This window comes from Hermetia illucens, chromosome 1, assembly GCF_905115235.1.
Source record: "Hermetia illucens chromosome 1, iHerIll2.2.curated.20191125, whole genome shotgun sequence".
NCBI lineage: Eukaryota > Metazoa > Arthropoda > Insecta > Diptera > Stratiomyidae > Hermetia > Hermetia illucens.
This window is the reverse complement of record NC_051849.1, coordinates 200,506,889-200,533,897: the sequence shown is the minus strand read 5'-3', so window position 1 is coordinate 200,533,897 and position 27,009 is coordinate 200,506,889. Positions and strand designations below refer to the sequence as shown.

Below are 27,009 nucleotides of genomic sequence, written 5' to 3'. Positions count from 1 at the left end.
ATCAGGTCGTTAGTCGGCCGGAGGAATTTCCACCCTTCCTCACTGCGGGAATTACCTACCTGTCCCCAAAAAAGACACGGTGCAGGAGCACCCAGGCACAAGACCGATAACTTGCTTACCAATCCTCTACAAATTCATAACGTCCATTAGTAGTGGAAGGGTTAATGCGCACTTCGAGACCAACAACATTCTTTCCGAGAAGCAGCAGGATTGCTGAGTTGGATCAAGGGGTTGCAAGGAGCAACTTATTATTGACTCGGTAGTTGTCGGACTAGCAACTAGAGGCCTAAAGAATATCTTCGTTCGTCTGGAGGGGCTAATACCTCAGAGAGCATCCGTATACGGAGAGGCATCTTCCAGGGGGATTCGTTGATTTCCCTTTGGTTTTACATGGTGTTGAGTCCCCTTTCATGGCTACTAAATGATGCTAGAGGGTATGGTTTTGCAATAAAATATGGCCTACGTGCTAAATGCGAACTGACACATTTGATGTACTCAGACGTCATCAAATTATATGCTGGTACTGACGACCACCTTAGAAGTTTGTTGCGAATAGTGGACCTGTTTAGCCGCGATATTCGGATAAGACAAGTGTCGAATCCAAGCCATCCGCAAAAGTCCATACTAACCGCATGCCGAACATAGCATTGATGACCTCCACGTCGAAGCAATAACCGAGACAGACTTCTGCAAATACCTAGGAATTCTGCAAGGAACCCATGCTCATACTGTTCGAATTCCCACGACGTGTTAAGCTGGTATTAAAATCGCATCTCTCGGGGAATCATAAAATAAGCGCATTGAGTGTGTTCGCTATTCCTTCACTAGCTTTTGCACCGAAAACTATTTGGAAAGCGTCCATCGGCAACAGATACGGACTACCATGTCCAAAATCCCAATGCATCATCCAAAGTCTGGCGTGGAGCGGATGAACCTGCCTCGTCACATCGGAGGTAGGGGCGTAGTTGACGTTACAGCACAACATCACCGCAAAATCGATCCATTATGCGCTTGTTTTTACAGCGAAGAGCAGGAGATTCCCTTGCATGTGGCTGTTTGTAAGGTAAACCGCGACTTGAAGGATCGATCTTTTGATCCTCTGGATGGAGTGAAGTCTGACCAAGAGCGGATATCCGGTTTACCGATATGAACCGCAAGCAGTATAATTCTGCTTGAAGCATGTATTGGGACCGGCAATTTCTGATTGATCGCCATATTCTACATAACAAGCCTGACGTACTGTTGGTTGACAAGACGGGCCGTTCCCCGTATATAATTGATGTTGCTATCCCCCATAATAGCAACATCGAACGGAAATACGTGGAAAAGAAGAAAGAAAAGAAATTTGGCTTCTCTTGCGGGTGGTTGTAGTTCCCATAATATTGTCAACTACAGGCATTGTACCTAAATCCCTCACGGCTGATATCCTCGGACTTTCGCACATTCTGGTTCAAACCATCCAGAAGTACACCATTCTGCATACGTGCTCGATGTTGCGAGGACTTTTTGACGGATTCTCCCATTGACCGATCACCTACCAGGATCGTCAGAGCCTAAATGCTTGGCACTCAGTGCTAATATTAATTGTGACAGCTCGGAAAAGCAAATATAAAATCTGTTACTCGACTCCAGGCTTCAGGGAAATGGGCGCATTCTGATGTCGTGATTTTGAGTCGTTTAATATTTTACCGAAATTCCAGGTAAACAAGAATGCTGGCTGTCACACGAACACGCAGTACTGCCGACGTTGTTGATGGTTGACAGGCTGAAAAGCTTATGTTCTCTAAGGTTGTTGGGGATCAATTCTGATCTTGCATAGACTGGGGTTGGGTCAACATGCTGTCGAGCAACGCGCTGAAACAGAGTTAAAGACCTTCTCACCGAGTGAGGAAATTATCAAAATTTCACACAACAGGGAACAAAACAAAGTAGTTCAACGCGCGATGACGCGGAGCAAGACCACCGCAATCGCACTAAAGGGTTGATTTTCTTCCGCTTCCTATTTACTACTTTTCACTCTGATTGTCGTGTTAATTCCGATTGCTCCGCCGGCCTCGCGACTGTCAATCTGCCGTCAACAGGTAGGCGAGCCACTCAGGCGGGTGAATTTCCAGCCGTGGTAAGTTCCGCTAACCTGGTGTGGAGCTCGGACGGATCTCCGCTAAGCATCTCCACACTACAGCGCTTCCACAATATCATATTATAGTCTATGTTACTGCAAAATTTTTCTAACGCTAGGATAAACTTTCGGGGCGTTTCTAGTGATTTCTCCAGAAACATATAGTAGTAATATGCTATTATTAAATTAATTTGAAGGGATATCGATATGGAAAGTGTTTTGAGGCCTGGACAACGTATAAAGATTGCTTCATGATTTTTTTCAGATCTTTCGGATGGGTAGTTGGGTTCGGGTGGAATGGGTCCGTTAAAGAAATCATCATTTTGGACCCCCTGACACTCCCCGCATTTCCAACAACTGTCAAACTAAGACTGGCTTGGAAAAATTCTAATCGAGCTCTTTTACTTGGTACCCTCCATGACTATATTCGGTGAAAAAAAGATGTTATACCACCCTTTTGCATGTATGAGGACCCTCAACGTAGAAAGATGTAATTTACTGCATGTGTGGGCGTTGATATCTCCCACTTTCTCACAAAATTCCGTGTCACTCGGTATAGCCGCTTCTGAAAAAAGTGCATGTGACAGAAAGACAGGCAGACAGACTTGGACGAGATCACCACAAAGGCAGAGATCTGTGAGACCCTAAAGCCACAGGTCGTTATAAATCCAGTTGATAAATGCGATAAGATTACGAAATACATGCAGTGGTACTCAGACTGCTACAATAGGCCTCCCAATCGAAGTGGCGAAAAGCCATGAAACAAACATTTCAGCCTTGATATTCAGAATTTTGCAAGAAAGATTAATAACACGCATATGACAGGCCTACAGCAGCAAGATAAGGATCTTCTATCGAAACCCATTTAGATACCTCTTAAAAGAGTAAGTAAGCTAAGAACCAGTAAGTAAGTAAGCAAAATTTATAAAGGACCACCTTGCTGAAGGACCCCTGATCTCATCACCAGAAAAATTGAGCAACCAGTAAAACTAATAAACGATGAAAATAATTCGAAAATAAATAAAACGTTTTACGTTTCTTTCATAGCCAATGGCGCTTAGAAAAAGAGCTGGGATATGTTCTCCCCATTACATCTGTTTTCAATTAGTTAAACTGAAAGCTTGACAGCCAATCGAGTGACTCGCCCGAAATCGGTCCACACCAAAGGGACCTTTTGAATTCCAACACCCGCATCGTTGCGCCATGACATTCAGGCTATCATAGTCCATGTACTTGCCAAATAGCGTATGGAACCTAATCAACACACTAATTCTATTTGGTCCAGTGTAACAGTGACTGAATGCTATCGCAACTGATGGAAATCACTGTACAAGTTGGCAGAGTTCATACTTAATTTTCCAGTTCATGAATTTGTAATGAATACGTATCCATGTGTGTATGGATGTGACGACAAGGTTAAATGTTCATGTCTCTGAAATTGAAGCGGAAAATTCAAAATGACACTCTGTGACATTATCAAGATTCATGACATAATATGAGAACTTATTGAAATGGACATGTTTCTAGATAAAACTTTTTGAGAATTTAAGATGGGAAAACTTTCTAATGGCATTGAGGATGTGCTTGTGCCAATCAATCAAAATTTTGATAGATAAACGAATCACTTCCTAATGCCATAGTTAGAATATTTGCTATCTGTTCTTGGAATCGTTTCAAAAGGTACATTGCACTTATTACGCGAAGACGGCTTTACGGTTTCTTACCAGGCCAGAGGCAAATCGTCAGACGCTGCTTCAACTCTGCCCTGAGAGCAGGGTTATCGAAGCGGCTCGCAGATGTTAGGTGCCCCTTTATATAATTCGCAGAACACGGCATGACTGCGAATTATATTGAGAGTAAATTCGCCCATACTTTGGGCTGAACATATTTTTTAAGGATTGCGGACTTAGGACTCCGCAATCCGCAAAAATATGCACACTACAATCTCGGCCGTAAAGGTATACATATGTACATTTAAAAAGTTTTGAATGGCTAGTTAGCTTAACTCCCCTTCAAACGTCCCTCTATCTGTAGCGGCTACCTTACCTTAGGACTCCAAGCATTTTGCTAGATAGATGCGCTATACACACATATATCCCTAGGCACTAACACCTTCCAGCCAATCGTAGCTTGGCTTTTACATCATTAAAAGGAAAAATACAACATCCCAAGTCGTTCTAACATCACCCTCATCAACCGCACAATAACCGGTATTCGGTCTAGACCTGCCCTAGTTAAAAACGTCAAACATACCCGTTTTACACCAAGGTTCACCAATTCGATATCCCCAAAAGCTGCCCGGCGTCCTGGCGTACGCCATCCTAACACCTTAGACACGCCTTCTTTTTCAACCCTAGATGTTGCCCTTGTAGACTGGGGTTGGATCATCCTCATTCATACTGATTAATTGGCCCGCCCACCGCAACTGATTGAGCGGGACTTTATTCACAACCAGACGGGCATGGTATCGCTCATAAATTTCGTCGTTATGTAGGGCCTAAAAATTCTTTGGAAGACCCCCTGCTACATAGGAGAAATTATCAATGGTTTCAAAATTGTATTCTCCTGTCTTTATTGGCACTGGTTAAATTTGATGCTGTTGCTTGTTTCGTTTTTGGGGCTGATTATGCCACCATGTTTTTCGTCTGCCACCTGCTCGATCTGGGTGAAAGTAGATTATGCATTTCAGACTGATCTATCCATAATATCCATATCGTGAGCATACATAGGTCAGTAATTGGGTGGACGTGAAGAGAATGGTGCCTCTTGCATTTACATGAGCCTCAATGACCACTTTTTCCAGAGCACAAACAAAATGTATGATTGGACATCCCCATGTCTTAGATCAGGGTCAGCCCTAGTCGCCCTTATCAATTTAGACTTAATGCCAATTTTCTCATGCCTGGATGTGCTGCTGTAGACGGCCTTCCAGTTAATGAAGAGATGATGCAACTGATGGTCACATTCCAACAGCAATACGGACTGTTCCTCCCATACTTGCCGATAGCAGCATTTGTCTATCGCCTTCATTGAATGGGACTTCCAACTCGCCGACATTTTCCGTTCCGTTGCTAGCTAACATTTATCGTCGAACAAGCCACTCCGATTTTTTTACAATTGAAGCCAAAATCCCATTCCACTGATAATGTTTTTCAGGCTATAATATATGGTGTACTGGCTCTTCTTCAGAACATCGATCCCTGCCAAGCGAACACAGTATCATTAGCTCCTGCTCTGTACAGAGAGCGCACGTAACGTTGCCAGCCCCACCTAACCCCCAACCAGAAAGACTATTTGGTGCAATTTCTCCCTTTTTTAGCTGGGGTAGACTCCCCTTAATTCTTTTCCTTCTGCAGGTTTTCTTTAAGGAAGAACTCCCAATGATCACCACGGAGAGGTGGTGATAAAGTTTAGGAGGCGCTCTGCGACCTATACTGCCCTTCGATGACTCCTTCTAGCTGCGTTTAGTTGAGCTATGTATGATTCTGCGTTCGCCTAGCTTCCAACTGTCATAATGAAGTAAATATAGTACGTAGATCACTGAAATAATGACTTCACTTTCGAAGTCCAAAGGTGACTGCCGGTGACTTCAATGCAAGGACCCTCGAGTAGAGAAGGAAGGAGAGTAGCGCAAGGGGTCGAAGTCTATTAAAGGCTGCCCAGTTCAATTTAATTTTGGCCAACGAAGATGATGCAAGCACCTTTCTTAAAGAGGGGTTTTCCCCAATTGAACTTTGTCAACCTTACACTAGTACGTGGTATGCCATGGCACCTGGCACGCCAACAAACATCATCAGGCAATCATCTTTGAACTAAGGAGGGAGCCACAAGCTAGGGAAACAGAATATCTAAGGCGAAGAAGCACAGGCAGGCGGTTCCTCGGAGGGAGCACTTCATGTCAGACAATGCACGGCCGAAGCATGTGATGCATCCATGCCTACGAGATGCTCATTCCCTAGTAGGAGACCAAACCTCGGCCAGAATGGTGAACTGACGTGGATCAGCATGAAGAACGGCTCAAGGGGCGGTGCGTAGAAGTGATTGGGGGCAAAAAGAGTGAAAGGGAGCCTACAAAACTCCCAAGTTCGCCACTCAGCATAAGAAGAGGTAGTGTTTTAAGGAGCTCTGCTCAGAAGCGGACGTAAATCCGTGGGGGAATGCTTATAGAATGGCGATTGGACAATTTAGAGGCCGTTCATCTCCGCATATCACGTGTCCTACCGTCTTGCTGAAAATCATCTAGTGGTTATTCCCCCAACAAAATGAGGACACCGGCACATTCTAGCAACCTCTAAATGTGACGGCAATTACGCCAGTCATCAGAGACGAGTTGCTGAAGATCTGCGATAGAATAGGCAACAACAAATCACCAGGTCTGAACGGAGTACCGAATAAGGCCCTTAAGCTGCTCGCTGAGTTGTTCGAAAGGTGCAGGTCCGGTGTTATAGACAACAGGTGCAGTATGTTTGCGACAAGGCATTGGCTCCAAGTATGACGCTGGCAAGGATGATGCTGAAAGTAAGAGGGCCACGGTATACCTCTAAGTTGCCTATAGCCCTTTGAGACCCCACTTTAGACAGAGGGTTTGCGAATGTCAATTAACACTAATAAACTGCGCGTAGTCTATAGAATGACAGCCCTGAGGGTATACTCCGCCTTGAAAACTATATCAGATGATACATGCCGATTGACTTTTTGGCAGATCAGATTTATTTACAAACAAAAACTTAAAAATGGGATTGGGGCGATGACTACCCCAAAATCTAAAAACAAAAGAAAGTAGGCGAAATTGGCCGTGAAGGTCCGCCCGCAAATATTAAAGCTTCATCGAAGTGTCCCGTCGACTCGCGTTTGCTTGCCATGTTGCTAGCCAGGCTCGGGAATGTGAAGGATAGAAGTGTTCAAAGTATCCTCCCACCTTCGAGGCCTTGTCATGTCATATTCGAGCCCCCTCCAACTTTCCAAATTATCCTTCAGCCTGAGAAAGGAAACTCCCCTTCTGGTCTGGAGATTTTTAAGCATTATTGCATTATAGGAATCAATTTTTCGCATGTTCAAAGAAGATCTAAGGTTTCTTGAGGGATAAGATGCATCGATTAACCTTCAAGGAACTATTAACCTTCCCGGGTGGAAAAGCAGGGAAGGTTTTAGCTGCGCTAACCAGCATGATGCCTAGACGATTCAAACCACGGAGGATACTGTTTGTAATCAGAATTTGCACACCAATTCTGTTATCCGCAGCACCAGCTTGATCGAAGACATTCAATGTTACGGCGAATAGGAAGGAATTATCAGTAGCATATTCTCTGAGTGCATTAAGAGTTGCTAACGCATTCCGAACAACTTCAGACGAAGCAGCATTCATGATTATGGGAATGGTATCTATTCATATTTCGGCTGTGATGTGAAGATTTTACACTGGAATTGTGACCGCAGCTTCGAGGAGTGACAACAGGAGAAGAGAGTCTGCACAATTAGGATGTATCACGAACATTGAGATAATTCCCAAAAAGGGGGATGGACGAACCAGCCGTAACTTTGGATTATACGCACCAACGCAGATGTGTGCTATAATAAGTTCTCTTTAGGAGAAACTTCGAAAATTAACGCGCTTACCTAAAAGCGGCTGAGGGGACCTTTAACCCACCCTACTACGGAAAGTCTAATGCCTGTGAAAAGTTGGTTCCGTAGGACATAGCCAATGAGAAGAGGTGATTCCATACGACATGGTGGATGAGAAGAAGTGATTACGTTAAAGCCCCACAATGCAGCTTTGGATGCTTTCCACCTCTTTAAAAAAAGCGTGTATCTTGTAATGACCTTGATTGGCATGACTCTCCAGAAAGCCAATAGTGTTGCAGCGCGTTTATTTATAGTTTATTAATATAGCTCCTATCATTGATAAACTATAACCGTTCTAACCAACTTCCTTGACTTGATCTACGGTCGCGATTTCAGCTAGAATATGTAATCAAAAAATTCTAACATCCAACTGTAGTAACTTCATTGCGATTTGGCAATGACGAAGCGCATTTAAGTCATTACAAATGGCACCCAACTTAGGTCCAACATTTCTAGGTCCATGGCCCAACATTCTTTTGGTTCAGATAAGTGAATCTGTGAAAGGGATCCTATTCCGACTCTAAACTACGTTTTGGGATGCTGTATTGGTTGGTTTCTCAAGCACTTGACTCCCCAGAGGCAAGAATTCCTATGCCTCATTGTCTTACCCCACCATGTAGAGTAGAGTTTCCTATCCTCTCCTCGGTAGCATATCTCAAGAACTGGTCGTTTCTTGTATTTGATCCAGAAGTCATTGGATCTATGGGGCTTTACGACTTCTTGATCTTCGAAGATATTGCCGTCTGAACTTTTGAGGTGTGTTTTCCCTACCTCCGTGTGAAACGTTAATCTCTTCATTTATTTAATTAAAACATTTAATATTCTTTCTTTCTTTCAGAGTGAAGACTGATAACATGGACCTTTAATGGAATACGGAAGCAAGTTCTTCTGCGTCGGTTTAGATTATTGTTTGCTCCGATTTTTTTTCTTTTTGTTATTTTCGCTATTTTTCCGGTTAGTTTTCTTTCGTTAGGAAATTTCAGTTTTTTTCCTTTCTTTGGTAATTGGTATTTCCTATTTTGTGCGATTCGTCTCATCAATAAGATCGGTTTTCATGCGAACGACTTACCCTTTCTTCTTCTTTACCTCCAGGCTAATGGAGCTCTGCTAAGCTTGACCTACAAGCACATCACAACGATTAAAGATGGCACGAGATCACGAGGAAAGCTCTTGTAGAATGATCATTCCATCTAGAATGATGGGGTGAAGGACACCTATGTCGCTTCCGGAATTGAAGGATTGGTTCGAGAGCACTCTCAGTGTATTAGCCCTCAAAACATCGACCTGCTTCAATTTATCCACAGTTAACTGAGTTGACGTCCGGATCCGAGAACTTTTACGCCCATAGCAACAGCTCCGGAATGACTACACGTATGAATCTGATAACGATGTCTTACGGATACCAGACATGATTGCTAGGTACTGTATCAGCGGATCGTGTCTACACAATTATGGTATCCTGGGAGCCCATTTCTTTGGGTATCAACCTTGCTCCGTGTGGAATCATAAACTTAGTCGACTCTACAGAGGCATTTCGATCTGCGATACAATCGCTGTTCAGGGACAGAGCAGCAGTGGACCTTTTTCGTGAGGCTCTTCGACAGCAGTTTAAGGAGTCTCTAGATGGCTGGCATATTCCTAAGCTGATTCAAGACCGCACCCAAGGTCCATGCGACAATTTGGATAGCTACTATAAAGCTGTGCGTTCGCTAGCCAATAGACCAGAAAATTCCTTAACGGAAGATAAATTGGTAGAGTCGCTGCGGTGTGGGCTGAAACTCGAACTTCAGATGCAACTTCTTTACATGTTAACTCTACATAACTTATTCTATTTGCACAGATATAAATGGGATTTGGGCGATGGTCAAAACACCATGCTAAGTAGTCAGTAACGGCCAAGAAGGAAAAGCTATTCGAAAATCTAAAAACAAAAGAAAGTTGTCGAAATTGACAATGGTGGTCCGCCCGCGAATACTGAAGCTTCATCGAAGTGTTCCATCGACACACGTTTACTTGCCTCTTTGGTAGCCAAGCACATTCCCGAGCCGAAAGATCGAAGTGTTGAAGTACAAAGTACTCAACTACATTGATGCCAATGCAAAATCTAATTTTCCATACACTTTTCGTAGGCCTGTTTAGATATCTCTTTCAGCTCCCGCAACGAACTTTCTCTTGTAGCTTCAGTCGTCGCAAATCTCGTTTCTCTTAATGGCAATTTGATTCTGGGGAACAGAAAATGGAGAATACGATGATTGGTTAATGACATTAGTCAAGTTTTTGACCAAAAATTCCAAAACAATCAAGGCTATGTGAGATGGCGCATTATCGTGGTGTAAAATCCATGAATTATCCTTCCATAAATTGGGCTTATTCGTACGAATGGTTTAACGCAAACGACGCATAACGATCAAATAATATCCTTGGTAGACTGTTTGACTTTCCAAAAGGAATTCATAATGCACCACACCACGAATATCGAAGAAAACTATCAACAAAACCTTAATTTTTGATTGACTTTGACGACTTTTTTCGGTTTCAGCTCATCAGGCAAGCACCATTTCGAAGATCGTTGTTTAGTAGGCATATTTTCATGTCATGTCTCCAGTTATGATGCGTTTGATAAATGTGAAATCGCTATCTCTGCTGGATATCATCTCATTAGCTACAGCAATTCGAGGCTCTTTTTGAACAAAATTGAGAGTTTTTTTCTTCGGTAGCTGATGTTGTTGGGCGCCCAGGACATTCATTATTATTCAGACTTTCATGACCATTTTTGAATCTTTTATACCATTCGTATGCCCGTGTTTTCTGTATACACAACTCTCCGAAGACCATTTGCAATATTTTAAGCGATTTGGTCAAGTTTTATTTTTATTTTTAACACAAAATTTGAGGCACACACGTTGCTCCCTTTTTGCTTCCATAGGCAAAGTCATCGTACACCAATTTTTCGACTTGCTAAAACAGACGCAAAGCAAAAACTAATGATCCGATTGACGTCCAATTTTGACAGAATGTTAGAATTAGTGTTGCCTAAGAGTATATATCAGCGGTTTACTGATTCGTAAAGCGCGCGCTTTCAAAATTACAAATTCCGGTTATTCTCTTATAAGAAGGTATACTTAGTATCATACTTTCGAGATATTGTTGATAATTTAGATATATACGAGGAATCTATTAGCATTGAGTAACTAAGAATTATTGTAAAGGACTTAATTTATGTAAATAAATCCAAATTGAAGTAGTATCCTAAGACCTGATTGAAGATACAAATCCGTTTTAATTCCTTTTCCAATTATAGCGAAGTTGATGACACTATCGATTTCTGGCGCCTAAGGAAACGAGAATTCAATGGAGGGAAACAAACTCGTCCACTAACATTCATAAATTAATCGGGACATTCAGGACACAATTGGCCAAGAGGGAGTTTCGCTCTTCACACGAATGCCTACAAATATACTTATTATAGTGAAATTAAAATGGCACTCATATTATATTTATACATTATTGTATTATGTTATAAATATATATATATGGATTTGTTGGATTATGGTCCCTTAAAATTAAGGAAAGTTCCAATAAAATTAGGCCATGGCCCTGCAAAATATGCACCAGCAAAATAGAAAACTAATTCGATGCTACCAACCAAAAGTCCTGCCCGCATCTTTTCTTCTAATTAAAATAGTCACCCATGGTTTAATTCCAATTTACCATTACACCTGTCCCTTTTTATGTCGCCAAAAACAACAGATCCATTAGTTATTTCCTGTTATGTTTACAATGGACTACATATTGTTCCAAACATTCCCTCTTTCACATTTACACCAAAATGGCATTTCCAAAGTCCTTCTCCAGAACTATTCAGCATTTAAGGCCTTTAAAAGTCTATAGATGCGGCACGCTTCAAAAAAAAGTCCAACTGTAAAAGATGAAACAAAAAAATATCCTTAAAAACTATTCCTATTCACCCAGTTTTCCAGTACCTACCTTAAGAGGCGAAAAATGGGGCAGGACTTGTAGTGATGACTGCACAAAAAAAGTATGATGTACTCGTCCATATAGAACGCAAAACTTCCAGCCTACGTGAATATACGTTTATTTAGGAAGACCATATTTGTAGGTTAATATACATTCATATGTAATACGTACGTGTGTGATAGCTTCAGAATAATTCTTTGAATGCCGAGAAAGCGAGATAGACAACGAAAAAATCAATACACACCTGTACGAGCTGTTTAGTCCCATAGAGACTCCATGGAAAGAAAGGACTTTGGCTCTGGTCCCGGGAAGAATAAACACAAGAACAAAAAGGAACTTATCGAACATTGCTTTTGCATAGTACAGAACTGAGACGATGACGACGGCAGTATTTCCGCTGCCATGTCATAGTTTTCATAGCCACAAACACACCAGAAATAGTAGCAGGAATAGTAGTCCTGAATAGTGTACACAGGACAGGGTAGATGACCTTGCATGTCGTACAATTTTAAATGCAAGCTTGTGGCTCATATTCGTGAAAATGGAGGAGGTGGCACGTAGCGTGACACTAAAGTGGTTTCCACTTAACTTCTACGCTGTCACCACTATTATTTATTCTTGGTGTTGCAGAGACGTGGATAGAGCCAAGTTGTATAGTGCAACTCATCTGTGAGATGCGCATATGAATGACCTCTGCATGCAATGAATATGTCTTACGTTGTGAGAACTCTTTTTTGAATAAATCTGCGGCAGAGATAACTTTGAAGAAGTAATCATTCCGGTCGCGAAATGATTTGCAAACATGACTTGAAATTGATTAATCTAGACAAGTCATGTGAATATTTTAAAAGTTTTCAGCGATTATTTTTTAGATTTTTTCAAAAGAGGTATCCATTGAAATGTCCTTATTTACTCCTGAGTGAGTTTTATACATGTTGACTAAAGAGGAAGTAGTGTGGACCAAAAACGGAATTTTGACTTATTTTTACATTAAATGTATGATCTATTGACTCTTTTGTTATATGTTTTCCACTTTTCATTCATATATTATACATAAATCGACCATAAGTCGACCATACCTACACTTTATCGCCATCAATGTATAATTTATTTTAGTTTTTTTTATTATTATTTAATGTAAATTATAGACTTTAATGGTAAATTATTTTTAATTTTGTTAATTTAACTGAATTGACATTATTTAAATTTCCTCGGGCTTGTCTTCTTTCGAACTGACATCGGAAAACAATTTTCGCTGTCAAAAATTGTTTTTTGATCCCTTGGCCGCCACGATTCACAATTGCGGGCGTCGAACACGTAAGTTGTTCGCTCCGCCCCAATACTCCACCCCCAGCTGTAACCAAAGGGGTGTTTCATCGAGGAAACAACAACCCTGAACTCGGCCGCCGCAAGTCAAAACGCACGCGTCACGTGCCTCTCGTCCTGGTCGTTTGGTCGTGTCCCCAACATTGAGGCTATAAGGTGGCTGCAACGATTTCCAAGGAGCGTCAGTCCTATTTAGGACACGTCAGTGACGGTTTTTGCATGGTTGACGGGTGGTTGCGGACGCAACAGACCGGTAACGTTCAGTCCGGATCTGATATCGAAAATAGGGACGCTGAGGAGTCTCAGATTCTCCCCGCCTCCAAGGTCGAGAAAGTACCGCAATTTGCGATAGAGGGCGCAAAGTCGTGGATGAGTGGTATGCGATGGCGGCCTGGAATAGTCTAAGCATTCAGACGTAGTCGCCACAAGGTCTCCATTTGTCATTGGGTTTAGGGACCATGTGAAGTGGTGAAGACCAATAACTATCTGAAGGTATGCAGAGGGATCTGTTATGAATACTAGCAAACCATAGTGGCACAGGAAATCCGCGCCTAAGATGGGTATACTGATGTCCGCGATTATGAAGCGCCAACAAAACGTTCGTCGAAGTCCTAAACTCAAGGCTACCTGCCTGTAACCATATGTGCGGAACGATGAAGAATTCGTTGCTGCGAGTTTCAATGATTGTGGTATTAAATTGTTATGCCGGGATACGTGAAGAACCGATACATCAGCGCTTGTGTCGACCACGTAATTGCGCCGGTTCAAGGCGTCGTAAATTGTGAAGCTCCGTGGTGCTGCATTTCGGGTAGCAGTCACCAGAACTCAAGCCAACTCTAATTTGTTTGGTGAAAAATTATAGATGCTGGAACATTTTTTAATCTTTGCAGGGAACCAACAATGGTACCAGCATGCCTCAGTACTTGCCGAAAGTCCTGACGACCTACTAACTGATCGCCCATTTGAGGAGGCGAATCCAGATCTTAATCTAGTCCTACTCCCCGAACGCAAAGCACCGATGTCTGCCAACTCAAAGACAGTGGCTTTCCAACCATGGGTCACACGTGGACCTCATATTGTCCACGATGACGACTAGTGTATCCAGACGCCAGAATTCGTATGTATTATCTCCTCAAAGACTGTAGCAGCTCGGTGCCGACTTTGTTTGACGCACGGTCACCAAGCGTGATTAAATTTAGCCGTCTCACTTACTGATAGGCGTTTTAGAAGCTGCTCTTTCACCTATTATAAGAGCAGTCCTCCAGAACATCGGAGACAAGCCCAATTGCTTTCTCGTCCAGCCCAACCTGCCTGTTTAATAATATCAAATCATTTTCTTCTGGGGCGACGGTTGCGACGTTGCAGTGTTGATGGTTCCGTTGGGAACCATCAAGCTAGTGAAGGGGTCAATGTTGTTGTTGATAATGGAGAGCTTGCGCTTATTGATGATGCGTTTGTTGAAGTTTTGGTGATGTTGCGATGATTGTGCGTGGATTTGCTGTTACTGGGCATGTGGATATCCTTACTGATAACGGCCATCAAATTACATCGTTTCTGGCGCCTCTTTTCATTGTTCCTTGCTACGATGCAGTGTACCACGCAATTGGTTCATACCAATAGTTATCTGCACCAGCAATAAAGCTATTGATATCAAGCGATTACTTTAAGGAGCAGTTATTATGGGTGAAGTTAAATGATTCTCTGTCGCTGGAAAGGCGAAATTGTTCTAAGATTCTAGCTGCGAATGTTAATAGGTGGTCGCGTGCGTTGGATTTTCTAGGGCGCCGGCTCTCCAAGTTGGCCTGAATACGTGGTAATTGACGGTTCCCTGCGGCGAGTGAGAATTGGAACAACAGGGGCGGAGTCTTCTGACAGTGCGAATAGCCGACACTTTTAATTTTCGCGTTCGCCATCTGTTGAGCGGCCTCGATTACTGGAAACGAACTGCTCTCGGTCACACAAGTAATGAGATCTGAGAATTTTGTTTTCCTTCATTGACAAACACTAGTACTGGAACCAACATGCAATTTTTGGTTCAATCCTCCTCGGACTTATCTTCTCTCAAACTTACATCGGAAAACAGTGTAGTTTCTGAGTTCGAGTGCAAAAAGTAACTGAACCTTTTCAGACCCACGCACTCCTCCCCTTTGCAACCAACTAATACCTGGTTCGGAAAGAACTACACTCGGAGAAAAACAATTTACACCCCCCCCCCCCCCACCCTTTACATGTATTACACCCTGTAAGAAGACGAGGCAGACCCTGCCTAAGATGGAGCGATGGCGTAGGTCAGGACGCCAGACAGCTTTTAGGGATATCGAATTGGTGGACCTCGGCGCAAAGCCGGGATGTCTGGAGTTCCTTATTAAGGCAGGCCTAGACCGGATACCGGTTGTTGCGCCGTTGATGATGATGAAGTGAGATTCACAGGTCCCACCTTCCTTGCAAATTTGATATCAATAGAACCGACCGTTTCTGAGATATATGGTGTGGCAGACAGACAGACGGTCGGACATACACAACAACCCTTAAGGTCGCCATCCAACGCTTTAAGAAGCTCTATTCGGAAACGAACGCAACCCAGTGGGGGAGCGCCTATAGAATCGTGATGAGACGATTCAAAGGCCGTTCATCTCCACAGATCCCGTGCCATTCACTTTTGTTTAAAATTTTCGAGGGGTTATTCTCCCAACAAGATGAGGGTGCTGACAGCTTCCTGCGACCTCTGAATGTGATGGCAATACCGCCAGTCACCAGTGACGAGCTTCTGAAAATCTGCAGTAGGAAAGGAGGTAACAAAGCTGCGGGACTGGATGGCGTACCGAATAGGATCCTTAAACTTGCCGTGAAATCCAGATTGGACATGTTCGCTGAGTTATTCGAAGCTTGCATGTCCGAGGAGATCTCCTATAGACCTATATGTCTTTTTGACACTGTGGGGAAAATACTAGAGCGGGTAATTTACAGTAGATTACTCCCGGTTATTGAGAGGCAGAGAGGCCCCTCAGATCGTCAGTATGGGTTCCGTAAAGCCAGATCAACCATTGATGCCATCAAAATGATTACTGATTTGGCCAAAGATGCAATTCACGTAAAGGGTAGTACTAGCAAATATTGCGTGATGGTGACGCTGCACGTGAGAAATGCATTCAATTCGGCCAATTGGAACCTAATACGGGAATCTCTGGCAAAGATTGGTATCCCCGCCTATCTCGCAACTATTGTCAACAACTATTTACAAGAACGGAGACTTTGGTATGACACTGATGACGGACCCCAGGAGTACGTTGTCTCTGCGGGTGTCCCACAGGGGTCTACAACTGTGTTCTTAATCTTCCAGTTCCGGAGGAAGTCACGGTGTGGATTACGCCGACGATATAACCGTGGTTGTGGTCGCAAAGCACCTCGAAAATGCTGAATTATACTGATGCGAACCGATCAGTGCTATTAAAGCTTAGCTAGAGAGTTCTAGTCTGGCACTTTCAGAGAGGAAAAACGGAAGCGGTCTTCATCACCAAGCGCCGTAAAAGAAATTTTACCCGTATTCAAATTGGGAATCATATCATAACTTCTAAGCCTGCCATCAAATACTGAGGAGTGATGATAGACGGGAAGCTTAGCTGCAAGCAACACGTGCAGTGTGCTTATGACTAAGCATCCACCACAAGTGTCGCCCAGCGGGAATGATGCCCATTGACATCTTGGCAGATGAGATGACGAATACACACAATGCGAAATATATCTCTCCTTTATCGCAGACGATGAATGTCGAAAGGGAGAAATCTCTAAATAGAAGGCATGAGCGCTGGGAACGCTCTGAAAAGGGTCGGTGGACACACAGGCTCATCCCTGCCATCAAGGTGTGGTTGGAGAGATGGCACGATGAGATTAATTATAATCTTGCCCAGTTTCTCACGGGTCATGGAGGATATCGTCAGTACCTGTTCAGGTTTAAACCAGATACCTCACCCGATTGTCAAAATTGCAATGGAGTCCCAGAGGGCCCAGAGCATGTATTCTTCTACTGTCCAAGGTTTGTGGAGGAAAGGAAGAACCTAAAGCAGACTCTAGGAGAGGTGCTCGTACCAGAATATCTGGTCCGAAGAATCTTAGGATGTCAGGAAGACTGGGATGCGATCAACTCCATGGTCACACTTATCCAGAGCAAACTGCGAAAGGCAGAGAAGACTAGAAAAGCGCGGTTCCGTACGCCGCGTAGAGACGAAAGGGGACCAAGCTAAAATAAGCTGACTCCGCCCCGTGATGTAATACCTTAGGGTGGTTCGGCGGGCTTGGAAGGAGTCGGGGATGGTTTTAATGGGTAAGAATCTCACACGTGTCTTTTGAAGTTTTCCACCTTCTCAAAAAAAGACATACCGACAAACAGACGGACGTCATCGGCAAACTCTTCGAACGGGTCATCTTCAATAGGCTTGTACCAATCACAAAAAGGTGGGTGGTCTCTCAGACAGCCAGTTCGGATTGCGAAAGGCAAGATCTACTGTCAATGCCGTCAGCACTGTAAAGGAAATTGCGGGAAAAGCAATGGAGGCCAATAAATCTTGCGCGGTAGCTACTCCTGACGAGAAGAATGCCTTCAACACGGCAAAATGGAGCAAAATAATTGCGGCTTTAGCCAAACTGGGCGCTCCTAAATGCCTGGTGCAGAGCGGGAGAGGATATTGTGTTACAATTCGGACGATGAACCTAAGCCATATAAAACAGCCTGCGGGGTTCCACAAGGATCAGTCTTCGGTCCTCTCCTGTAGATAATAATGAATGACGAAATTTTAGAGTTGCAACTGCCCAAAGGAGTGACAATCATTTTCTTCGCAGACGACATCGGAGTGACTATCGTAGCACAAGATATTGATGATATCGAGGTACTCATAAACGAGGCAATTTTTGAAATCAGGTCTTGGCTAGAGGAAGCTGGTTTGACGCTCGTAGACCATAAAACCGAAGCGAAGAAAGGTGAATACATCATACAGTCGCAGCCAACGCTTAAATACCTAGGAGTTATGGTCGACCAAAGACTGAAATTTAAGTCCCATTTTGAAAATTCCGCAACCAAAGCTTCCGGGGTGGCTACATTATTCGCAAGAATGTTACCAAATATAGGTGGTCCTAGGCAAAGCCGTCGGCTCCGGACCTCGAGAGTTGTCAGCTCCATCTTGCTTTATGCAGTTCCAGTCTGGGAACCGCCTTTGAAGTTGGAAGCAAATAGAAGAAAAATCGCAGCTCTATACCAATTGAGTGCATTACCAACGTCGTGCGCTTACCGCACAACATCAGACGAAGCAGTCTGTGTGATAGCAAGCATAGTCCCAATCGACATCCTGGCGAACGGGGGTCGACGCCTCCATGAGCCTATACCTATCGTCGGCAATTGGCATGAAGTGAAAATATTTTGAAATGGCAAAAAGGATGGGTTGATTCACCTAAAGGACGCTGGACACATAGGATTATTCCAGATGTCTGGATCAAACGAAGGCATGGTGAGGTTAGTTACCACCTGACTCAATTCCTAAGCCGACACTTAGGGTATCGTGCATACCTTTATCGCTTCGGGTATGATGACTCACCATATTGCCCGACAGGCGTGATGCTTCCTGAGGATGTGGTTCGCCGCACACAAAGCGGACGGGGAAATTGACGCCGAGGGCGGTGGAAAAATTAACTAAGGCGATCCACAATCTGCTGAGGAAAGAGGAGCTTCGGAGCAAAGTTACAAATAACGACACGAGGCGCAGTTCGTAAATGATTATGCCCCGCGACGTAATACCGAAATGGCAGTCCCGCGGAATAAGCGAAGGAGAAGGAGGTGATTTTAGTGAATAAAAGTCTCACATAACCATATGGCAGGAGCCATATAGGTTTTGCACCTTTCCACGTTCCAACGTATAAAAAACAAGACAGACGGACAGACAGACATCGACTCGATTCTAATAAGGGTTTGTTTCACACAGAAGCTTAAAAAGGTAACAAGCTCAGCTGCGAGTCCCATAAAGGGATACATTTCTGTGAACAGATTATAAAGTTCTGTCAAAGATAATCGAAAGAAGGCTTGAACCGTTCTCAAAATATATTTTTGGTGAATACCAGGAAAGATTTTAACATTGAAACTCAACGGGTAATCAAATATTCCTGGTAATGCAAGTACTGGAGAAGTGCTGGGAATATAGCGTTGATGTCCACCAAACTTTTGTTTAATTGAAACAGACATACAGCAGTATCGGTCGAAGTAGCGTAAACAGTTAGTATAAAAATTATAAAAATCATGATACAAATCAGAAAAAAGACGCCAATCAGACAAAACACGACTGTAAAGACAACAACGAAATAAGCGATATCAACAGGTGGATAATTCTTGGCAACAAAACATTTACCTTGTTTCCCAGGTGCCTACGCAAGGTACGACGGCAGCTAAATGACTACAAGGAAAAGCCTGATCAGCCTACTGTCACTGCAAAAAAAGTCAAGCACCAAATCCTATATGAAGCACTCCAAACATCGCCAGCTTGGCCAGATATTCAATGAACTTCCTTGAAAGCTATCAGTTGCGCTTCAGCTCCTTAGTTGTCAAATTAGTGGACATTGAGATCAGGGAGGCAAATTCCTTCCAGTGTAATCAATTTCCACGAATTCTCATTCACCTTTTCGATAAAGAAAATATAGTAGCCCTCCAAGTCACTATATACTCATACACAATACGCCTCTCCTTCAAAACGGTCAATATCGTTCTTAACCCATCTTTTCCACCTCTTAATCCTCACCTCATCCTTCTTTTCTTTTTCCTCTCCAAACAAAACGGTCAATATCGTTCTTAACCCATCTTTTCCACCTCTTAATCCTCACCTCATCCTTCTTTTGAGCTCAAATTGAGTGAAGAGGAAATCTAGGATACAAAGGTAACAAATTTTGGGAAAGAAGAAGATATTCAGGACTCAAAAGCAACAGTAAAGAAAACTAATTAAAACTATTTGTTACTATTTCTATGAACTATACAGATTCCCATCAATCACACCCTTCAGTGTTACAAAGTACAAGTTACAAAGTAGTCAAGGTGATTTTTGAGTTAATCTTCCTTTTACATTTTGTAGTGCAACTGATAATCTCTACCCTTAAGCAATCAATATTCACTACTGGAAACATTAGTATTAGATTATTTTAAAATACAATAAAGGTCGTAATTATAATTGCCCATCGAATTAGCCAACTCAGCACTCTCTATCATTAAGTGAATCGAAAATAAACAAACATCGCCTCTAATCAATATTTTAGAGGTTATCGACGACAAACAGCCGGCATAGGTTCACTAGTATAAAATCTAGAGAATTTTCAGGAAAATCAATCAGTTGCAGGCTAAGTGCTAAGTGAACTAAGTGCATTAACTCAAAACTCAAGATGAAATTATTAATTGTTCTCTGTGCAATCATTGCAATTGTAAGTGTCTTCTACGATTATTCCAATTGATAAATCAATCATTTTCATATATCTAAGGTCGCAGCCGATTGGGAGCCCCACTCGCGTGAAGAATTCTCCAAGCATCGCGAAGAATGTATAAAGGAAGGCAAGCTTTCGGAAGAAGCTGCTGAAAAAATAAGGAAGCACAATTATCCTGACGATGAGGACACCAACTGCTTCATACGTTGTATGGGCGTAAAGGCTGGAACATGGGATGATTCTAAAGGATATGATGTTGACCGGGTCTACGAAACTTTCAAAGTCAATAATATGGAAGCGAGCAAGGATGATTTGAAAAAATGTTTCCATCAACTCATGGATGTTAGCAACTGTGCCTGGGCTGCAAATAATATGAAGTGTCTGTGGGAGCACAAGTATGTTGTTAAGAAGGAAGCAGCATAAATGAAGAATTAAGATTAAAAATCGAACAAATAAAGTTCGTTATGTTCAAAAAAATTTGTTTCCTTGGTTTCCTACTTCGAGTGTAACGAATTTCCTTTTGGATCGAAAAGGATTTTGAAAAGCTGCGCGACAACCTCCTGCTTTCTTTGATTCCCTCCATTATGAGTGACATCATGGAAGGAACGTTGCGAAAGGTGTGCTTGTAAACATTTGAGTGTAATCTTGGATCCGAAGCTAAATTGGAAATGAGCATGGAACTTGGAGTTTTCAAGACCTATACAGCCTACTATGCCTGCAAGAGGACCTTTGTAAGGATGATGGTTGTCTGGATGTACACAGCTATAGCACGTGTCATCCTAACATATGGTCCTATTGTATGGTGGCAGGCGCGGAGCAAAAAATACAATAACATCAAACTTAATCGGATTCAAAGAACCCTGTGTGCAGGTACTACTGGTGTTCTGCAGTCCTACTCGGCAGATCCTCTCAATTACCATAGTAACATCCTAGGTGAAGTACTTCGGGAACTCAGGACATTCCTTATGCCCTACGCCAAACTCGAGCCGAACGAGAAACTTCACTGCGGACTTTCCAATCAGGACAGAGTGGAAGACCGACGACATGTTGCAAAACTATGACACACACAATGTATCCGAGTCGAACGTGCTCCCAAGATTCGCCAGTGTATTCCAAGCAAAAGTACTGCCAACACACGAAGCCAGTTGATAGCTGGGCATGATCTGACGCCCAAATGTGATATAGCCATTCTGACCGACAGCCAAGCAGCCATCCTCCCTCCTCACAACATTAAGGCGTTCTGCAGTTAGAGCCAGGGTACGGACAGTAAGTAAACCATTCTTTGAGGACCTCATAGATACAGAATGAAGGAGCTGCTTCCCTTTGTGAATACTACAGACTAACGCTGAAGATCTGAGCCGGCTGGACTTTGCCTCCTTGCTATCATAACAGCTGTGCTGTGTAAGAAGTTTGTGGCATCAAACGACGCACCACAGCGGAGCGGTCATTGATACCTAACCCACCCCACCCTTCTCCTTTTCGTAATTTAGACGATTAGTTCCTGCATCATAATAGCATTTTTGGGCACGACCCTCAGTTTTCACTAGTTTTTGGACTAAAAAAGGCTGCTATCTCAATCCACTCACTCTACTCAATAAAGTTAGCTTCTCTAGACCTGTTCATATTCCGTAGACTAAAAAAGGACGCAAAATAAAAGCTTTTTGTCGGTATCGATCGGGATATCAAACGGCTCAAATGCCAAATAATACGTGGGTCAAGTCAGGAAAATTAGGGAAGGATTAGAAATTGAAAAACTTTATTTGTGAAATGCCCTCAAGATGGGATCTCCATGAGGATGAAGAAGTTGTAATGACTGATTGGGTTTGAGCGATGGTCCTTTCTGAAAGGCCAAAGTCAACCAAGAGGGGAAAGTAATTCCAAAAATCCCCTCATAAATATTGAAGCTCCACTGAAGTGTTTCATCGCCACGTGTTTGCACACCTCCATACTAGTCAGGCTAGTTCGGTATGCTTTGAACATTTCAGTCTCTCACGTGTCATTAAACCAGAAGAAACGTTCCTGACATGATTAACGTTCCGAGGACTTAATGAAAATCATTACCTGGATCTCATTATCCTGTGATTAAACGTCGGTTGCGTCACCGATGTTTGTATTTGGCTTTGCGCTTATTCCACTGCTGTAACTCTATTAGTTGTACAGCATTAGGTGTAATGACAATCAAACTGAATGATGGCCCCATCAAAAATTAGGCAATGAAAAAAGGGGTTTAAAAAAAGTTGCTGTAGATACCCAGTACTCCACAATAGAGGCATCATACTATTAACTGGGGAAATAATCAAAACTCGGTAAAATGTTGCTCAGTAATAACAGAATTGAGATTCAAATATCCTGGACTCTTTATATCAATCCTTCTCTTTTATGGAGTTTCCAGACCTCCCATCTGAAGGGTTCCGTTCGCACGATAAGGGAACGGAGATATACCCTTATGGACATGCTCATGCGTAGGCCAAATGGATGCTAGCAGAGGTCCACTAATGGATAAAAGTTGGTTGAAGGAAGGATGCCCAGACATCAAACTAAATATGGAGAACAAGGAAGTAATTTTTTTACGGTGCAGTACTTGTAAAACCCAGTACTAGCAGTTTCAAGGCCGTCGATATCCTCAGTCCTGGTGAATTTGGCTACAGTGGCATCTGATGTTACAAAAGATAATAGTGAAGTGTAAATAAGGTCCATACCGACACCTTTCCGTAAAAGCGGGCGATCAAGAATAAAAGCCTTTCGAAAATTCTGGCGAAAGTTGATAGTTTCTGTAGAACGGCCTCAACATCGTCAAAAAGGGGAATAATCGGCAGTTCGCAAACCCGAACAATGAACAAAGGTAGGCGACAAAAAGCGACTAAAGGAGGAGATCCGTCCGCAAATAATCATTGTTTCCAAGAAAGGAAATAAGTCTTACGCCGATTGGCAGACTTCGGCGGTAGTGTGAATCATATCAGGCGAACGTAGAAAGAGGACCTAATGTTAGAAGCTAAATAAATTCAGCGGGAAATCAGGGAATTATCTTCGCGGCCAGATGAAAAAGTGAATGTTTGGGCCTAGACGAGGATACATCACGGATAGATTTCGGCGTTGCGCTAAAGGCATATCGTGGCAACTGTACGGCATATAGAAGGAAGCTGAAGTGTAGGACTAAATGAGGTAGACGCAAATCTGCCTCAATCACACTGTACTTGCAAACCATTCAAAAGTCCAATGTGGACGTGACGGTAATCTGCAAACCTTAGCAAAATTACGGGAGTTCTACGTGAGTGAAAAACTTATCTGGAAACGCAGCAAACCCCAGAAGAAACAATTGCCTCCCCGAAAGCCAGCTTTGTAAGGGTGAAAGACAACGGCGTCCATATCTACAACTGTTACGCCTCTCCTAGTGAAACAATAGCGCAATATGAGGAGATTCTAGCTTGGTGAGATCACGGTGAACTCATGAGCCAAATTCTACTTGAAACCTTCGCGGAGCTGAACATTATACTAGCCAACGTTGGATGTGTACCAACTTTCCAAGACAGACATCGACCTGACTTACCTCAGTATTTCTTTAGTAAGAGGAATAGTCTGGTAGGTGAATAAATTCCCCCCCCCCCCCCCCCCAACCAAGTTTTAGAAGCTGGAGTGATGCTAAGGTAAATGCTATTGGTCTATGCTGACGATATTCACATTTTGGAAAGAACGACCTGAGACGTACAAACTGCCTTCATCCAGATCGAGCAGGCGGCGATCAGGGCGATCTTGGGCTGCACATCAGTGAAGGCTAGAGGAAATATGGAAGAATAAAAATAGAAGGTTAACACTTTGTGACCGTTTATAATTTCTCAATCTAGGTCAAAAATCACAACCGATAACAGTTACGACGATGAAATCCAGGCACGATTGTTGGCTGCCAATAGAGCCTATTTTAGATTACAAAAACTGCTCCGCTCGAAACGTCTCACCATGCGGTCAAGGTTGCGGTGGGCGGGTCACTTAATCCGTATGGATGAAGATGAACCAGCCCGAAAAGTCTATAAGGACAATATTTACGATAGAAAAATAAGACGAGGCAGACTCTGCCTGAGATGGAGCTATGGGGCAGGTAAGGAAGCCAGACGGCTTTTTGGAATATCGAATTGGTTAACCGCGGTGCAAAGCCATCTGGAGTTCCATGCTAAGGCAGGTCTATATCGGATACCGTTTGTTGCGCCATTGATAATGATGATGACGACAATCAAACTGAAATTGAGCCTCATCAAGAAGGAAGCAGTAAAAAAACCAGCTGTAAAGCAAAAAGGATCTGTTGGTGTCCTGTGCTCCATAATAGAGGACTTGGTAAAATATTGCTCAGTAATAACAGAAGCATATTCAACTGGGATTCAAATCCTCTAGACTCTTCATATTAATCTTGTCCCTGTGTGGAGTAACCAAATCTTCTATTAGGCACGTTCCTTTCGTGTGGATATGACAACGCTCAGTGAATGTGTTAAAAGCACTCATAACTACGAATCAGAGGACGTGCGCACATGGGCATGCTCATGGGCCGGCTGAATAACTGGGAGCAAATCCACGGGTAGGGACTAAAAATGGTAATGGGGAAGATAATGAAAAATCAAACCAAATATAGAGGACCAGAAAGGAAGTTTTATACAATGCAGGGCTCCGGAGACCCATCACTTGCGGTTTTAGAAGTGGTAACTATCTCCGTTCGCTGATATCCAGCGACCGTAGTTGGAAAATTGGGTACTTTGGCACCTGATGTTACAAGAGAACGGATTATAAATGAGGTCTACACCGAATCCTTTTCGTAAGAGCTCGAACCTTGGAAGATCACCATCGCTGATAGGAATACAGATAGTCCCCGGATAGACAATAAAATTTCTCATGCGAAAGATAAAAATAAAAAAAACTAGAACAGTGCTGCTGGGAGAACGCATAAATGAACTCTGTCAGTTCATCAACGAGAGGTGAAACATCCATCAAAATATCAGGGCTCTGATACGGGGTATTAAGTTGTTCTACATCACGACACTTGAAAAAAAAAACGGCCAAGCATCATATAGCAAAGTCACGCTACAAACATAGACAACACCTCCTCAATATAAGAAGGCGAGAACGAGGGAAAACGAGGCGGTGACAGAATTAGTGAAATCATTGGTACCCAGCTAGCAGCCAAGACGCATCTTGACCAAAGAAAACTGAGGCGGGAAAAAAATCCAGGGAAAGTTAGTACTTCCTCGAGTACGACCTCAACATGACAAAACGGGCAGAATTGGCAGTTCGTAAACGCGAGCAATGGACAAAGATGGGCAGCAAAAAGTGACAAATGGAGAAAATCGGATCGTCTTTTTCTCCTTTGGAAATAATTATTTATTAATTGGATTGACTGACTTGGACGGTGATATGGGTCGTATCAGGCGAACGCAGAAAGGGATCTGATATTGGAGGTAGTTTTCGCTGTCAGGTGGAAAAGATGCTAGGAAAGCAAACAGAAGTGAAAGCTCGCAAGCAAGATAACTATGACCGAGTGCAAGGACCTAGATGAAGTTAAATCACGGGAGGATATCTACATTCCGCTAAGAGTAAAGTCTCTCTGACTGCAACGACTGCCGGAGAGCACCCGCACCATCTTGGCCTGCGTGGACTCTGGATCACGGCCGACAAAGTACACTAGGTGTACCCGCGGCCCGTGGTCGTGGTAGTTTGCCGAGACACAACTCGGGAAATAGACGAGCTTACGTTGATGATAACAATACTAGCCGACGCAGTCACAAAACTCGCAGCGACGGTTGGTACTTTGCGTTTGGTAGGTAGATTTCGGTCGAGGTCAGCTTCCCGAAATGACCGTTCGGGTAGTCGTACGCCAATACCCTCATCGGCCCCGGCGATGTGCTGGTACCATCGTAAATAGGGAGCTTCAGCGACTAAACGTACCACCGTATGCACGTTTAACGCAACAAAAAACTAGACTCGGTTCCTCGGCGACGGCTACCTGTTCGACCTCCTAAGCAGACGATGTTTCCTGATCGATACGGGCGCTAAGCCGCGAACTCTTCTCCCATTCGCACCTATGACTATAAGCAGGTAGACACGAGTCTCCGACTGCGACGAATGTTTTCGTGGCACTTCATGTTTTCATTCTGGCAGACATTAGCATCCCCATATTAGGCGCAGATTTCCTGTTTCACAATGGACTGCTGGTGGACTTGCAGAACAAAGCTTTAATAAACCCTGCAACCTCATTGCAGACATCAGGGAAAATTTCTACCCGCCAAAATGACACTCTTTGGATAATTTTCGAGGATGTTGCCAATAGCTATTGGCCCTCTCCATTTTATTTGGTCCCTAAGCCAAACAGCGGATGACGGTCATGTGTAGATTATAGGCATCTGAATGCTCAGACAGTTCCAGACCGATTAGGCAATCGCTTACGAACGGCAGTGTTCTTACGACCTTGGATCTAGCCAAGACGTATCGCCAAACCCCTGTCGCTCCCGAAAACATTCCGAAGACGGCAATCTGCACGC

General features: G+C 43.2%; 2 protein-coding genes across 2 annotated transcripts in view; one reads left to right on the top strand and one right to left on the bottom strand.

Moving 5' to 3' along the window:
• The window catches only part of LOC119661596, a 241,768-nt gene that overhangs the window by 203,363 nt on the left and 11,396 nt on the right, over positions 1–27,009 (bottom strand). The window lies entirely within an intron of this gene.
• Positions 20,333–20,968, top strand: LOC119661597 (general odorant-binding protein 99a-like). The gene is made up of 2 exons (XM_038070999.1): positions 20,333–20,491; positions 20,549–20,968. Exons 1-2 carry the CDS (start codon positions 20,453–20,455, stop codon positions 20,912–20,914), a joined length of 405 nt encoding a protein of 134 aa, XP_037926927.1. The 5' UTR covers positions 20,333–20,452; the 3' UTR covers positions 20,915–20,968.